This window comes from Pelodiscus sinensis, chromosome 32, assembly GCF_052426305.1.
Source record: "Pelodiscus sinensis isolate ZL-2025 chromosome 32, ASM5242630v1, whole genome shotgun sequence".
Taxonomy (NCBI): domain Eukaryota; kingdom Metazoa; phylum Chordata; order Testudines; family Trionychidae; genus Pelodiscus; species Pelodiscus sinensis.
This window is the reverse complement of record NC_143083.1, coordinates 10,497,909-10,515,105: the sequence shown is the minus strand read 5'-3', so window position 1 is coordinate 10,515,105 and position 17,197 is coordinate 10,497,909. Positions and strand designations below refer to the sequence as shown.

General features: G+C 44.1%; 1 protein-coding gene across 8 annotated transcripts in view; it reads right to left on the bottom strand.

Moving 5' to 3' along the window:
• Window positions 1–17,197, bottom strand: part of RANBP3 (RAN binding protein 3) — a 100,036-nt gene that overhangs the window by 28,562 nt on the left and 54,277 nt on the right. For all 8 annotated transcript variants that reach the window (XM_075902972.2, XM_075902976.2, XM_075902977.2 and 5 more), the window contains 4 exons: window positions 12,791–12,856; window positions 11,491–11,583; window positions 10,367–10,476; window positions 5,508–5,624 (listed from right to left, as the gene is read on the bottom strand). In XM_075902972.2, coding sequence (XP_075759087.2) covers window positions 5,508–5,624; window positions 10,367–10,476; window positions 11,491–11,583; window positions 12,791–12,856 — 386 coding nt within the window. The remainder of the gene's footprint in view (window positions 1–5,507; window positions 5,625–10,366; window positions 10,477–11,490; window positions 11,584–12,790; window positions 12,857–17,197) is intronic.

Sequence of the window (17,197 nt, the reverse complement as noted above, 5' to 3'; positions counted from 1 at the left end):
CTCCTCTCTTCTTGTCTGTGCAATGCCCTTGGGACCTGTACTGCAGGGATTTGGCATGCAGGGATGTCTGGAGGCTTGGTGGGAAAGGGAGCATATCATTTCCAATCCAGCAGTTCAGAAGAAACATCACACAGCACTCAATTCCCCAGACTTTATATGTATAACAGTAATGGGTATTTTTTGTTTTTTACAGGAATGGACTTCAAAATGTAGTACCACGAAAAACATTTTTTGCAAAGTGATCAACTTTACTGTGTACACAAATCCTGAATTTGCATATATACACATCAACGCTTAAGCACATGGTTATCACTTTTGTTTTTCAAATGCATTTTAGGTGGCTGCTTTAGAAAAAGAAGCTTTGCATATATATTCAAACAAAATGAACTCCTGATAGTTTTGAAAGCTGAAATAGGAAGCTAATATGAAATGCTTATGCTTAATTCTGTCCCATTATCCAGGAGATAGAACAGTTACTAAAGGCAGTTAACAGTTTCTTCTTCAAGATGGGTTGCTCAGACTGATTCCAGGTAGGGGTGTGCGTGTGCATAAGTGTAAGCATAGTTGCAGTGGCTAGAAGGTGTTCCGCTAGCGGTATCCATCGGTGGGGTCTGCAGTGCCTCCTCATAGTTGCATCTTCATGGTACCATATATAGGGCCCTGCTGACCTACCGCTTCTTCAGCTCCTTGCTAGCGGACTCTGGCAGACGGGTAGGCAGATGGATCTTGGAATGGATATGAGCAGCACAATTCGAAGAACAATAGTTAAAAAAAGGTGGGTAACCATTTTTTCTTCTTCAAGTGCTTGATTGTGCTGATTCAAATTTGGGGGACTCCCAAGCAGTTCCTAGGAGGAAGGATTAGAGTTCACTGCATCACAGATTGTAGAACCGCTCTACCAAATGTGGCACTGTCCAGAGCTTGCTATACAATCACATACTGTTCTGAAAAAGCATAGACTGAAGATCATGTTGTAGTTCTACAGATACCCTGGACTGAGAACTGCACCAGGAAAGCTGCCGAGAATGCCTGCACCTTTGTGAAGAGTGCTGTCAAGTGCAGGGGCAGGTATCTGGCAATTTGTAGCATGCTTGGATATAAGATGTGATCCAGGATGAGATTCCCTTCATTCTGTCTACTGCCATGAAAAGATGGCAGTTTTGTCCTTTCGATATAAAGCACATATCTGACATTGAGGGAATGGAGCTTTTGCTCTCAGCTCCTAGCATGCAGCTTTGGATAGAAGACTGAAAGGAAAATGTTCTGGATTTGAGTGGAATTGAGACACACATTTGGAAAGAAAGCTGGTAAGGCTGAAGCTGGATCTTGTCCTTACAGAAGATTGCATGCGGAGGCTCAGATGTCCGGGCCTTATGGTCAGATACCCTCTAGGCTGAAGTTATAGCCACCAGTAACACTATTTTCCAGGAAAGGTAAAGTAATAAACATGTTGCTAGGAACTCAAATGGGGGCTCCATTAATCTTGATAGCACCAGATTTAGATCCCATGCAGATCCCATGGGCTTGAGAGTCTAACCTACCTAGTACTTTAAAATGTGGTATACTAGTGCCAATGGGGCCAGGCTGGTGCTATCAATATCAAAGAGGACCCTTCCCTTCTGACCTTCAGGAGAACTTTGTGGACAAATGGAATGGGTGGAAACACATAAAATACATCAGTGATGGGCAACTGAAAATAGTGATTGGGCCGCATGAGTGGCCCTCCATCTCAGTGGGCTACAGTGGTGGGCAACCTGCAGCCTACTGGTGTTCCACTTATGGTCCACACCCCCTCTCTGCTCCCTTTCCCCACAGCTCTCATGCACTGAGGCACTAGAGCTCCCTACTCTTCCCTTTCCCATCCCAGCACCTTTGGAGTGCCATGAATCCGCTCATTTGTGCTCCATCCCCACTCCTGCCCCTCACTCCCAGAACTTGAACAGCTGTGAACTGCTGATTTGTGGTATTCAAGCTCTGGAAGGGAAGAGGAGGAGCGGGGATGAAGCGTGAATCTACAGATTCATGGTGCTCTGGAAGTGCTGAGAGGGAGGGGGAGGAAGTGCAGGGCTCCAATGCCCCAGTGCACAAAACGAGTAGGGAAAGAAAATGAGGGAAGGGCGCCACGGGCTCCAGGTTGCCCACTACTAGAACAGACGTAAGGAAGAATGCGTCTGTGATGGAGTCCAGGCTCTGATTCATGAAGTAGAAGATCTGCAGACACTCAGTGTTGTGTCTTGGTGTGAACAAGACTATGTGAACAATTCCCAACTGTTAAAAGGTGCTATTCATGCTGTCCAGGTGAATGGACTATTCGTGGTTGTAGAAAGACCTGCTCATATGGTCTACCAACTTGTTCTGGGATCCCGGAAAGTAGGCTACCTCTATGGTGTACTGAGTGTATTATGCACAAGTCCCACAACTTGAGGGCTTCCTGGCACAGGGGAGAGGAGCATGCACTACCTTGTTTGTCTACATAAACCATCACTGTTATATCATCCATCATGACCAATATGTGTTTTCCTTCTAGATGGGCTTGGAACGTCTTTTCAGTGAGAAAGTAATTTGAATAAAGCCCCCTCCCTTTGTATTTTTCAGGGACCCATTCTGTGGCTCTGATTTTGAGAAGGTGTGAAACCTCCTGACGGAGCAGAGTCTCGTGAGAGGAGTCCCTGAAGAGGGAGGGAAGAGGGTGGGGAGGTTGGAGGAATTGCAGTGAAGGGGATAGAATAACTACGACTGACAATTTCTAGGATCCACAGGTCTGTAGTGATTGCTGCCCACTGATCATAGAAGGGGGGCAAACGGTGATGAAATATATTGTGCTCACCTGGTACTGTAATTGGGGGGAGGTCAGGCAGACCCTTGACCAAATTTTCAAACTTGCTGCCCCAAGGCCTTGGTCACAGGAGAGTGGTTGGGGCTCTCTTTCGTTGGTTTCGAGGTCTGAAGTGGTTTTGCTCAAAGGGACAGTATTATTGTTGTCTAGTGAAGGTTATGTCCCTGTGCCTTTGATAGGCTGTGTAGTGCTTTCTTTGGTAAGGGGGAGCATACATCCCCAATGTGCAAAGGGTAGTATTCAAATCTTTGCTGGAATGTAAGTGCTTAATTGGTACCTACCGTGAACAATTTTGCTTTGTCGAATGGCAGGTCCTCTACTTTAGCCTGGAGGTCCTATGGTACTCCTGCTGCTTGCAGCCAAGATGAACATCTCATCACCCCAGATGTCGCGGTGGACCTAGCCACAGTGTCTGCGGCATCCAGGGTCATTTGCAGCACTGTATGGGATATAGTGTGATCCTCCTTAATGATTGCCTTGAGGATAGGTCTTTTATCCTCTGCAAGATAGTGCATGAGTTCTCTTAATTTTGTGTAATTGTCAAAATCATGATTTGCAGGCAATGCTGTATAGTTAGCGATGCATAGCTGGAAGGTTGATGAAGAGTACGCTTTTCTCCAAACACAGTCAGGCATTGTGGTCCTTGTCCTGTGTATGTGTTTTGTGATGTGGGTTCTTGGACCTTTGATTGTCAGCATCAACCACTAAGGAGTTTGGTTGGGTGCAAGTAGAGAAAGTCCATACCTTTAGATGGCATGAAATACTTCCTATCGACCTTTTTATTGGTTGGAGGGGCCATGGCAGGCGTTTGCCAGACTTCATCAGCTGCCTGAAGGATTGCTTCATCTAAAGGCAGTGCAATTTTGGACTTTGCAGAAGGATGTAGATTCTCTAGGAGTTTGTGTGGTTTCTCTTGGACCTCTGATAAAACTACCTCCTGACTAATACCCACCTTTTTAAACAGGTCCTGGAATTGCTTGATATCATCAGTGGGTGTTGGGTCATTTGGAATATCCGCTTCATCAGGAGCGGAGGATGAATTATCATTCGGTGCTGTATCAGATCGGTGGACGGTTGGGTCATCCTCAGTCTGTCCTTCCACTAGATCTGAGCCCTCAGATGGGGAAAGTGATGCATTTGAGTGCATGGAGGGTAGTGACCTTTGTGCAGGTATAGGCGGTGTGTCGTGGTGCCCACTAATGATGGGGGACCATCAGCTGCGATGAGTGTCATAATAATGCCAATCAGTGTGCCACGGAGGATGCTGGTAAAGTGGTGGTCTGTATGCCCCATAAGGTGCATGTGCCCTTTCTGGAGAAGAGTGTTGCGAGGAAACATGCTCCCTGTATCCCCATGGTAGGCACTGAATTACGATATGGACAGTGACCATGGTGAGCCCCTTGTTCATTGTGGGGATTGTGAACGGTGGTGTGGTGAAGGCTCAGGAGGGGACAGGGTCCTAGACCCCGTCATGTCCTGGTAGCGCTTGTGTTTTGCGACCTGAGGAACAGTGATGGGATGCAGGCTTGTGACCCACTGCTGAGCTGGTCAGCACTTGAGCTGCTGGCATGGGTGTAGCTGTGACCCCAGGGGAACTCGAGTTAGTGTGGAGTACTAGGGGGCGCCTGGAGCTAGCCCTATTGATTTTCTGTGCCATAGGTGAATGTTGTGCCGTAGGTTGGCAATGTGTTAGGGATCTTGAGTGTGCCTGCGGTGACCCAGATTCCCTTAATGCTAGTGGTGCCTTTGGCACCACAGGGCCCTTGCTAGGTGCCCTTTTTGTGGTAGCTGATTTTGAGGACTGTTTCAAGTGCATCTTTGAGCCCGTTATAGAGGAGGCTTGAGAGTTTGCCATGCCTGAAGTGCCTGGCTCATCTCATTTGCTAATTCTTGAGGGGAGAGAACAGGCTGGTGAGGGTCTAGTTTCTGAATGTGTTCTCTAAGGAGAAGGGCTTGGATGTTTGCCCTGAGAAGTTGTGCTCTAGCCCTTGATAATTATGGGGGTCCAGGGCTCTATCCATAGACTTCAAGAGCACAATGAGCTCCCTTTCTTCGCGAGCTCTGGTTCTGAGGTACGTGTGTCCCCCAAACAACGTATACATTCGCTGTGGGCATTCTCGGCATTTGCTGTATCTTTTCTCCATAGGAGAATCTGGCATGCCTCCCAGAAGTTATATGTAGCTGTACAAGCAGCTGAGACTGCTTGTGGGTCACCAGTTTGCTGCTGTGCCACAGTAAATGCTGGCGGCGGCGGCTTTTTTTTTCTTCTTCTTCTGTGTAAAAGGAAGGTAAGTCCTGAGTGCCTCAGGACTATCTAAGCTAGTAAGGTATGGTTCTGCTTTGTCCGACAGAGCACGCTGAGGAGGAGAAAACTGAGCTCCATCTACGGCCAAGGATGCTGAAGAAGGAACTGAGGAGAAGCAGGCTGCACATGCTACTTCAAAGGCGGGAGCGCTGCTCACTGCTCACACACGCGCAGCCCACCCAATCACTGCTCTTGAAGTGTCCTATCTGTGGTGCCAGGACGAGCCTGACACCAACTATGGAGCATCCACAGGGACATCACTTGAAGAACCACCAGCTTTTTATTCTGGATGTTTTCACCTGATGTAGCTACTTTCATTGAAGTTCCACAGTCACATAATCTTTGTTTTTCTGATTAACTACATACCTTAACTCTGTCTCTTAAGTTTTGACCAAATACAAATGCTTGCTGTGCATTGTGCTCTGATTTCTCTCCATTTTCATCCTCTGAAGTATTAGACTCATTTTTCTGGCATTCTATTACCTAAAGACAAAAAAGGAGAAAAATTAGGTTTAGAAAAATTAAAATCAATTTGCTGAACATTTTTTAAAAAAAACAAGCTTTTTCATTTCCAATAATTTTCATTAATGCTATGAATTAGGAACATATCAGAGAATCATAGAAGATGAGGGTTTCAAGAGATCCTCTAGTTCAACTGCCTGCTCAAAGCACGACCACCCATAACTAAATCATTCCAGCCTGAACTTTGTCAAGCCAGGCCTTAAAAACCTCCAAGAACAGAGGTTCCATCATCTCCCTAGCTAACCCATTCCAGTGCTTCAGCACATTTTCTAGTGAAGTAGTGTCTTCTAATATCCAACCTAAAACTCCTATACTGCAATTTAAGATTATTGCTCCTTGTTCTGTCATCTGCTGCTACTGAGAATAGCCTGGCTACATCCTCTTTAGATCCCCCTTCAAGTACTTTAAGGATGCTCTCAAATGCCCCCCCTCCTCCCCTCCACACACTTTTCTTCTGCAGACTAAATGAGCCCAGTTCCCTCAGCCTCTCCTCATAAGTCATATGCCCCAGCCCCCTAATAATTTGTTGCCCTCTGTTGGAGCTCTCCAATTTGTACACATCATTTCTGTAGTAGGGAAACCAAAACTAGACACAATATTCCAGATGTGGCCTCACTAATGACAAATAGAGGCAAATAACTCTGCTCAGTCTGCTGGAAATACTCCTTCTAACATAGCTCAATATGCCATAAGCCTTCTTGGTGATAAGAGCACACTGTTGTCTCATACCCAGCTTCTCATCTACTGTAATCCCCAGGTCCTTTTCTGCAGAACTGCTACATAAGCCAGTTGGTCCGTAGCCTGTAGCAGTGCCTGAGAAGTGCAGGACTCTGCTCTTCTTCTTGCTGAGCATCAGATTTCTTTTGTCCCACTCCTCCAATGTGTCTAGAACATACCCTCCAGCATATCTACCTCTCCCCCCAGTTTAATGTCATCTGTGAATTTTCTGAGCATGCAATCCATCCCATCATCCAGATCATTAATGAAGATACTGCACAAAACCGGCCCCAGGACCGACCCATGGGGCACTCTGCTCAATACCAGTTGCCAACTAGACATTGAGCCATTGAATACTACCCTTTGAGCCAACCATCTAGTGCAGTGGTCCCCAACCTTTATGGGCTCCCGGGCGCCCGGGGGCGGGGCCACTCACGCGCCGGGCGCCCGGGGGCCGTGTGTCCTGGGGCACGCCAGGGCCGCCCGAGCCACTTGTGCCGTGGGCCCGGGGCTGGCGCCGCCGCCCGAGCTGCGTGCCTGGGGCCAGCACCGGCGCCCGCATGTGCCCCGGGGCTGGGGCCGCCCGAGCGCCGCGCGCCTGGGGCCTGCGCTTCCAGTGCGCTGCGCACCGGGGGGGCGGGGCCAGCCCGGGTTGTCGACGGGCGCCTACAAATGCCCCGGCGGGCGCCATGGCGCCCGCGGGTACCGCGTTGGGGACCACTGATCTAGTGAGCTTTCTAGCCACATTATAGTCCATTCATCAAATAAGTTATTTAGTTTGCTGGCAAGAATGCTGTGGGAGATCTTATCAAAAATCATGTTACATTAAGGTATTTCATATACATCACTTTGCCCATATCCACAGAGCCAGTTATTTCATCATAGAAGGCAATTAAGTTGGCCAGGCATGACTTGCCCTTGGTGAATCCGTGCCAACTATTCCTGATCACCTCTCCTCCAAGGGTTTTTAATTTTGCTACTCTGCAGCTAAGGTAATCAATCTGCCCCTCCCCTTTGCAAGTCCTGGGAATTTTAAATTCCATTTCCTGCTTACTGGCTCAGCATGGAGAGTTCTCAAGGCATCTTCCCAGGTGATCATGGCTGGCTATGGGACCAAAAACTCTCCTGCTTGGACCACCAGAGCTGTTGGATCTGATCAGTGTATGGGGAAAAGTCTATTCAGTCCCAGCTGTTAGTGAACCATAGGAACTGGGAAAAGTATGAGGAAATTTCTCAAGGCTTGTGCAAAAAAGGCTATGATTGGCACACTTTGCAGCACAGAGCAAAAATAAAGCAGCTGAGGCAGGCTTATAAGGCGAGGGAGGCAAACAATAACTCCAGTGCTGCATGAAAGACCTGCTGTTTCTATAAGGAGCTGGATGCTATCTTCGGTAGTCATTCCACCTCCATCACCAAGAGCCCCATGAATACTTTGGTGGACAGAGAGGCAGCAGAAAGAGGATCTAACCTGGAGGATAAAGTAATTGATGAAGAGGTTGAGCTAGACAAGGATGTGGCGTTCCGAGAAGGGTTGCCCCATAGTTTCTGGCTGTCTGCCCTGTTGTCCACACCTGACGTGCAGTCAGTCTCAGAAGGTGCTCTCTGGGGAGCAGGAAGCAGGAGACAAGATGTAGGGTAAGTGGCTGTGGAGTGCCGACGTGGATACAGAGAATAGAAAAATGGACGACTGGCTGTATTTGTGAGAGCTGACATTGCCGTGCACAGCTAATCGGTATGACCAAGCAGAATGCTGATGCATACTGAGATCTCAGTGGAATCCTCCAGATAAATATTCTGGGAAGCTTCCTGGAGGTACTTGTTAACCCTCTGTTGCAGGTTCCATGGCAGTGCAGCTTTGTGCCTTCCCCATTGTAGGGCACTTAGCCATTCTGCAAATGACACGTCCTGGGACCAAAGAGACACATAGATGAGCTCCATATGGAGCAGGGTGAAAGCCAAAGGCACATAAGAGGTGCACCCTGGTTGCCCGGCTTACCCTCAGCAGTGAGATGCCTGCTAGAATGATACTCACCTGTGGGAAAGTGTGGGATAGTTTTAGAATGAGTTCCCTGCAAAGCTGCTCCACATGCCCTGCAATGATTACATTCTTTTGTCTGTGTGCACAATCCCAGCCCCCCAAACCCAGCACTCACCATGCTTTGGGTGCTTGCAAAATACGTGCCTGACAATGGTCAGTGATATGTGGCAAAAGGTACTGCAATTAAATATTTGATTGCTGCGCTAGAATTAAACAAATCCCCCTTTTGTGTATTGTTCACAGCAACGGAGACCTTGAAGTTCACCGCATGCACTCCAGCAGAATGCCTCTGGCAGATAAGAAAGAGGTCAAGATGCAGCAAAAAAGTTACGTTAGGGAGGTTCTCCAGGAGAGAAAAAAGAACCAAACATTTGCTAGGGATGCAACTGAGTGGATGAGCAGACAGAGATGCTCAAGCTTCTAATCAAGCTGCAGAATGAGCCGATTCAGGGTTGACCTCCAATGCAGCACAGGCAAGATGCCTTGTCAAGCACCCCTCCTCTCTACACTGACACATTCCTTTTCATTTTATGAGTGTCCTCATGTTCCCTTTCACTCCACTCCATCTCTCAGCTCTGATGATGATTGCTGGACTTACAACTCAGTTGAAAGATTTCACAGAATCATAGAATACTAGAACTAGAAGGGACTTCACAGTAGGACCAAGCACCATCTAGTAATAAAATCTGATTTTATTACTATGCCCCTTTGAAAAGGGAGTTTCAGAGTTTGGCATCAGCTACCCAGCTGTCTAAACCCACAGCCCTGATCAGGTCTGGCCCATCACAATCCTCTGGGCTGCCAATGTCCCATGGCTGAATGAGACCCTGGAACAGACTCCTTGCCTACCGTGCCCCACATGCTGCTCAAAGTAGCCGGCTGCAGGGGCCAGCTTGTGTTTGTCTGCATGGCACGCATCCCATGGAGGGGGGCCTCTGTGCACTGCCCTCACCCACAGTCAGTTGTACACTGTGTGTGTTCTCTCTGCATGCTGCACTAGCTCTGGTCAGCTAACTTAGGGTATGTCTACACTACCCCCCTAGTTCAAACTAGGGGGGTAATGTAGTCATTCGGAGTTGCAAATGAAGCCCGGGATTTGAATTTCCCGGGCTTCATTTGCATGATGCCGGCTGGCGCCATTTTTAAATGCCGGCTAGTTCGAACTGCGTGCCGCGCGACTACACGCGGCACGAACTAGCTAGTTCGGATTAGGCTTCCTAATCCGAACTAGCTGTACACCTCGTTCCTGAATTTTCCAATGGATCAAAATGCCTCTGGATTTAGATCTATCCTTCAAAGTGCTGGCAACTTCCATCTAGTTTTGTCTTATCTGCAAGACCTACACTGAGGTCATTAAAAACACCAGACCCAGAACATATTCCTGTGGAACTACATTTGAGACTTCCCTCATCTGACTCAATTTTCCTGGTTCTGATACACGTCACACACCTTAAATGCCATGGGAAAAGACATTCTCCTTTGCATTGTGTTAATTTTAGCATTTTCACTCATTGAGATTGTAAGGAGAGGGAAAATAGACTTTGGGCCCTCATACTACAAAGAGGCTTTATCTTCCATGCATCTGGGATCAGAATCAGTGAAGGGATCTGAAGGAAAAGTTAAGAGACCAAAATGGGCTCAGAGTACTTACAGATCCCAAAAGACAACAGTGGTAAAAGCTTAAACCTCGACATCGACCTCCTGTTCCAAGTCAATTGAGTTTTTGGTAGCAAAGTCCTCTGATTTGGCTCAGAAATACTTAGCCCCTCCATCTGAGTCAGATGCAGCTAAGGATCTTGTGATGGGGCATTTGCCACAAACTGGTTGAGAAAGTGGCCTGGGGAGGCCTGGCAGTAGGAAGTCAATCAGAGAGAGGCTGCAAGAAGCAGACCATCACCGCAGAGCAGGCACATATACTGCTGACCATCTAAATCACTGTCAAACTCACCTGGTCTTGAGCGTCAGAATTTTTCAGTGTTGTGTTATTTACTGATTCTGATGTGACTTCCACCATAGAGTCTGGTGGGATGTTTACACCATTGGTCCCACTGTTCGGAACTGTAATGAGAATGTTATATGCTGAAGATTTAGAAAGCCATTCAAAAGGATATTCAGCTTTCCAAATTAATATGGAAAATTGCAGTTGGAAAATTTCCAAGCCACTGGAACCTCTAAAAAGATGCTATATATATATATATATATAAATATAAATAAAAAAAAATTTGGTACCATTATAAAATGTATTTATAAAATTTTCACACTAAACATTTTCATATTTTAATCAGCCTATAATCTTCCTTAGCATTTTATACGATCAGTTTCATAATGCACTTATGAAGCAAGCTTATGACTCAAAAATTTTATGTGTTTTATTCATCAAGTCAATTATATTTTACATCAGCATACTCCAGGGTCTGTCGCTATTAGGTATGTAAGATCCTGTTTAATCGGATCTTAAATGGATCTTAAACCAGTTAACCAATTAAAGGGCAAGAGCAGGAGGGGGGCCAGTCCAGCTGGCTGAAGCAGCCCCCCCTTGCCTGTCACTGGGCTGGAACACTCCCCCTGTCTTCCCAGCCACATGGCTACTCTAGCTGGAGCAGCCCCTGCTTGCGAAGTGGCTGGACCCACCACAGGAAGAGGCTGTGCTGGAGCATCCACTGCCCATGGTGGTGCCTGAGAGAGGTTGGCGCAGTCTCCTGCCCACAGCAGGAGGGGAGGTACTCCAGCTCCACTAGTTAACCTTAACCGATAACTGTTAAGGGTGAGGCTTACCGATTAACCGGTTAAACCTTCACATCTCTAGTGGCTATGAGACAAAAATCAGATTCATATGCCTGAGATGATACTTCAGATTCAAATGCCAAGATACATTTACTACACAAACACTGAATGACTCACTGTGAATTGTTTCTTATGTGACAGTTGTATGTCACCCTAACGATTTCCAGGTTCAGAGTTCCAGTCAGAGTTTCAGGCCTGTTACCATTTTGGTTTTCTTTCCCAACATCATTATGGGTACATGGTCAAAGTGCATAGCATATTATAGAGCAAGAGAGGAACGTGAATTACCCATTTGTGAAAAAGCCTTGGGCTGTGGTGCTTGCAAAACTGCAGGTCGAAGCACACTTCGTTGCTGTTCCTTAGGTTTCTGGCTTGGGAGACCTAAAAACGAAAGCAAACTTCTCTAGGACCCTCAAAAGTACATTAGCTGCAAAATTCAACATCTAGACTATCTTCCCCTTAAATGTTTCTGAGGCACCCTAAGACTGAAGTGACACAAAGCTAAAATTATATTGTATTTGTTCCCTGGAGAGACATTTCCTGTTTCGGCGGCGCCCCCCACCAAAAAAAAGTAATTTAGAAAGGATTAAGATCACTGTTTTGTTCCTAGTCTTTAAACAGTTTGCATTTGCCACTAAAAGCTACATTAAAAGAATACTGAAGGCAGAATAAAAGCCGGAAAATTCAATTAAAAGCCGAGTGCAGAGAACCTGCATTCCCAACTGTATTTAAAAGCAGTGCCTAGCTCCACACCCTAGGTCTCATCTTTCCCTTCGAATTCTTATAAGTTGTGGAGGGTGAAATACTTTTCACTCTCTGTAAACTGAAACTTACTGAAAACTCTAATATAGCAAACTGTTCTATTTAAACCTGACTGGTTCTGGGAGTCAAAGTAAAGTTTTTCAAATACGGTATAACACCACAATAAGCTACAATTCTTCCATTCACTTTTGGACCGTAAAATAAAAAATTAGGAACCTCCTTCCATCATCCAACTGGATCAAATCCAGAAGTCTATGGAAACCCCTGATTAGTTAGGGTTTCTCCTCTGAAGACAAAAAAGGGAACACTTGGGCCCATTAAAATGTTATGAAAAAATTGTCACCTTTAGCATTAATCTCTCACTTGAACTGAAAGTGTATCACTTTCCAACGTATCCAAAAAGATGTACTGAATTTGGATAGAGAGTAAGGAAACTGCTAGATATCTTGATTACCTCCATGCCTGCAAACATATCCACATTCTGATTTGCACAAATTGGCTTTTGAGCACTAGAAGCGAGCAAAACAAATCACGAGAAAACAGCAAGCTTTAGTAATATTTTACAAATTCCTGTTTGTACTGAGAACAAAACAGTTTAAGTTACAGATCGTGGCTTCCACTAACAGAGAAAGAAACTATTTTATTTCTTTACACTCCTACATCAATTGTAACAGCACTGTTTCTCCCATCACATATTTACATATACAAAACAATTTTTTTTAAACAAAAACTAGAATCCTTCCAATTTGGAAGAGTAGTTCAAAGAAATCCCTGACTAAGACAAGGTCCTTATTTAATTTGCTTTTCCTCGGCCTCAGAAACCTACCTGCACTGGGTGCCTGGCCATGGATAAGTGTTGGTGGTTTCAGACGGAATCCACTGCTCTTTTCCTCTAGAAGTACAATACAAAATGTAAGAATTTAGATTCCTAGAGGCATGTAGCCAAAACATGGGACTGAGCAGAATGCAAAGAACTGAGCACTCTGAGTGGAAAATGGAGAAGGTACTTTCACACACAAGCCAAAGAGAGCTCACACTTTTCTAAATGAAATATCAACCAGCAGCAGAAATGCCTAATATAAAAAAATGCTGCGAAATGGAATTTTCTTCAAATTGGGGAATGATATTTTGTTTTCCTCAACAACACACACAATCTTTGCTTGGACAGTAAAAATTAAATGAAAAGGGACAAACTAGGAGTTGTTGCCAGATATAAATTTAACATTTTATTGTTTTCAGGAAGATACCACACAATGAAAAATCTGATTAAGTAAAATAATAATTGTACTATCAAATAATTTTCCATTGACCTAATGCAGCATATATGAGGACTGAAGTCACCTTAACTACATTGCTCAGGAGCTGTGGATTTTTCCCATAGTTAAACCAATCTAGTTTTCTGGTGTAGACCAGTCTTCATTTGTTGTGTGGTCCAAGAAAGCACTGCTCAGAGCCCATTTTCTCCCAATATAGCACAAAGTTTACTCATTTTCACAGCGAACAGAAACATACATCCCCACTTATAATATATTCAAATGCGACATGCTTTCCTGTTACAGAAGACCTACTCTTAGTCATGTTCCCAGCCCAGAAGCAATTAAACTTGTAGAAGTAGCCTGTATAGGACATTTTGCTGTGAACAGTCTTTGGTTTCTGCAGCCCCACTTTGGTGATATACAATTTGCTAAAACACTATTACATGAGGGAAAAGATCCTTCTGAAAGGCTGAAAAATTGAACTAGAAAATGAACAACAAAGTAAACCAATGAGTATTACAAGCAGAAAAGACTAACAAATTTGCAATACTATGAAGGCAATTGCTGCTATGGGATGGAAGGAAATATATATGTCGAATCAGATTCTACAAAACACATAGTTTTCTATTTATAAATTATGGCATCAAGAGGTATCTACATTCAAATAAAGGCAATCAAGTTTCATATTTTAGGGCATAAATTAATTGTTCTCATCTTCACTGACCTAGAACACTGCACAATAGATTAAGAGTTATATTGGGGGATTACTTAAATCAATTACCACATGCATTAACGAGGGGTCTTCAAGATGTGTGTCCCTGTAACTGGGCCACTGTAGGTGTCAATGCACACCTGCGCTCATAGTCGGAAATTTATAGTAGCAATGTCTGGTCGGGCCCCGTATGCAAAGTCCCTGTCTTGTGGCACTTCAGATGATTAACTAGCACTGGCCAATCAACGCCCACTCAATCCCTGTACTGCAATCTGACAGAAAAAAGCAGAGAGGAGGATGGAGAATAGTGGACCACCTATAAGGACACACACCTCAAAGACCCTCTGTTTCTGCACAAGGAGAGTAACTTTCTCCTTTTTGAGTGGTGTTTCTGCGGATGTTCCTATTTAGGTGACTTCAGAGGCGTTGCCCTCTGACGGAAGGAGGTGGCTTTGGAGTTGAAGTTGCAACAGATGAAAATACCAAATGACCAAACAGGGTATCAAAAGATGTGTTTGTTGTAACACGTAATGCTGTGTAAACATGTGGGGGTGAGGCCCAGGTGACAGTCCTACAGATTTCTCCAATGGGAACGTTCAGAAATGCTATCGGGGCTGATAGGCTCCCAATAGAATGTATATTGATCCCCATCGGCAGCTGTTGACTATAGAAGATTAGGTTTGGAAGAGAACTCAGGAGGTCATCTAGTTGAACTCCCTGCTCAAAGCAGGCTCAATCCCAATCCATGCTGGATATAACAGAGTTTGGTCCTGCAGACTCACAGGCCCCTAGCGCACAGTGGAGCAAGCACCCAAGAGGAGTCCATAGTTAGTCCAAGCATCCAGCAGTGAGGAGACCAAAAGGATTTGAGCAAGCTGTCAGAGTCTGTAAAAGAACAACCTGAACCACTGGTCAGAACCAATGATATACTCAGGCCAAAGTCAGAACCAGAGCTCAAAGCCACGCCAACAGTCAGATTTAGAGCCATGCCAAGAATTGAATCAGAAATGGAATAAGTAGTAACACCTAGGGTCAAAGAAGTAGTCAGCAGCATGGGCTAGCGTAAGGAAACAAGAACTAGGATCAAAGCATGGTGGCAAGGGTGGAGAACTAGGCATGGTAAAAACAACAAGGAGCAAGGCAAAGTAGCAGGAGCCAGAAACTAGGAGTAGGAGCCAAGCAAAGAGGTAGGGACTTGTCCATAGAGCTATAGGAAGCAACAGATCTTGTGACTCACTGCTCAAACAAGTGATGGGAGGAACAGAAAGCTTTATATCCACTGATGTTGAATTAGCAGTCTGCTGCTAGTCAGCAGGAGAAACATCTGTGGTGAGGCACAGTGCATAAAGCTCCAACTAGATAACACCATAGGCCTGGATTCCAGACCCACAAGTACCTGACTACGGAGATGGCAACAGCCCTTGCTGGTCACCACAAAGAGAATTGTTAAAAGATTAACTGAAAGAGAAATTGTTCTTCTCAAATGGAGGAGTATAAAAATGCATGCGTTTTGAGGGGAAGAAGTGCAAAAAGATGGCTGGGGAAAGGAAACAGATTTTTTCAATGATCAATTTGTTGTGATTTTGTACTTCACCATTCTGCAAATTGTGTATGACAAATTGTGTACAACAGAAACAGTAAAATAGCAATAAGGCTAAGGAGGTAGCAGGTATTATGGAGGCTATAGAAATCACCCTATGCTTTTGCGTTGGGTACCAGCACTCAGAAATTTCATTCTGCCCATTATTAATATGGGCAGATTTGGGAGCTGAATTAAGATTCAATTTTGTACTTAAAACAGGGATTCAACTTCTCTGTCACTAATGAAGAATACGATTCTCTTTACAATTTACTGTGAATACAGAATAAGTTTACTAAGAAATTTGTAAGTAAATTTGTTAAATCAAAATTAATTATTTGAAAATGGGTTCTTTAAGAAAATTAGCACCTAAGGTCTTTTTTCTCATCTCAAATGGTTTCAGTAACAGATGTAATACTACTGTATCTCTTCAAATTACTTAATAGTTAAAATTCACTGAAATCTTCTGTAGAGACTACATCTAAAGACTGTCCTGTAGGGACACCATGAAGATGAAAGACAAAATCTAATTTAACATCATTTATATCTAATCTAGGACCCTGAATACTTAAAAATGTATAATTTTATGTTAATTTTAATTTATAATTGAATGGTTACTGAATGGTGTTATTAAAGGACAAAGTTAAGAATTTACATTAAAATGTTTTCTTGCAAATACAGTGAAACCTTTGTTATCCGGCACTTTCTTAACCAGAAAACTTTGTTAACTGGCATTGTCCTGTCACATCTTCAGGCGCAAAGGCCTGGCTTGGTTTACCATGACTGGCTTAACAATTTTTTATTTAAGTACTAATCATCTTTAACTCAAAATAGAAATGTAGTGTGAGGCAGTTGGTCTCACAAAACTATCAATATTAAAAAATTGAGTTTTACTATTGTCCATTGGTTTTTCCTAGGTTGATGGAAACCCTCAGATAACCAGAATTTTTAGATAACCGGAACACCCTAATCCCTGAGCATGCCGGATAACACAGGTTTTACTGTATAAGAGTAAGTCAATTACCTGAATTTATAGATCTTAATTTAGGAACAAATACAATCTTTAGTCAAAATTACTGATCTGTAATCAAAATCTTAACTCTATCTTAATGTAGTGTTTGTCTGAGAGTCTTCATTGGGAGTTAAATGGAATGGCACTGGACCACGAAGACTGTTTAGCGCATGTGTACAGGCTTCTACTCTACAGCTGGGGAAGTGCTAAAGACAGCATATGCTGTAAATTACTGCAGGAGTGGGCAAAGTTCCATGTTCCAAAGAGAGGAAAGAAATGGGGCTGTGGGAACAGTCTGATAAACTGAAAAGAAAGAAGTAAAATTAAAACCAACTCCTAAAGACATTTTTAAAAGTCACATGATACAGCTACATTAAATTTTCTTTTCAATAATGAAATGTTTATGTGATTTGTGGATTAGATTTGTGACCATACACACCCAACATGACAAGAGGCTATTATGCTAGTAAGGAACAGTTATAAAACCTGGATCATACCACCTTTCATTGTGCAAAACAATGATGCACTGGGAAAATTACATTCCACTTCACCTGAAGTTCAGATAGATTGCAAAGTGGGAACTGTACCTAAACAATCAGTTTATATCTGCAAATTGCAAGGCCTAAAAGACAAGCCACCTCGAATGACTAAAAAGAGCAATCTACTCATGAGTG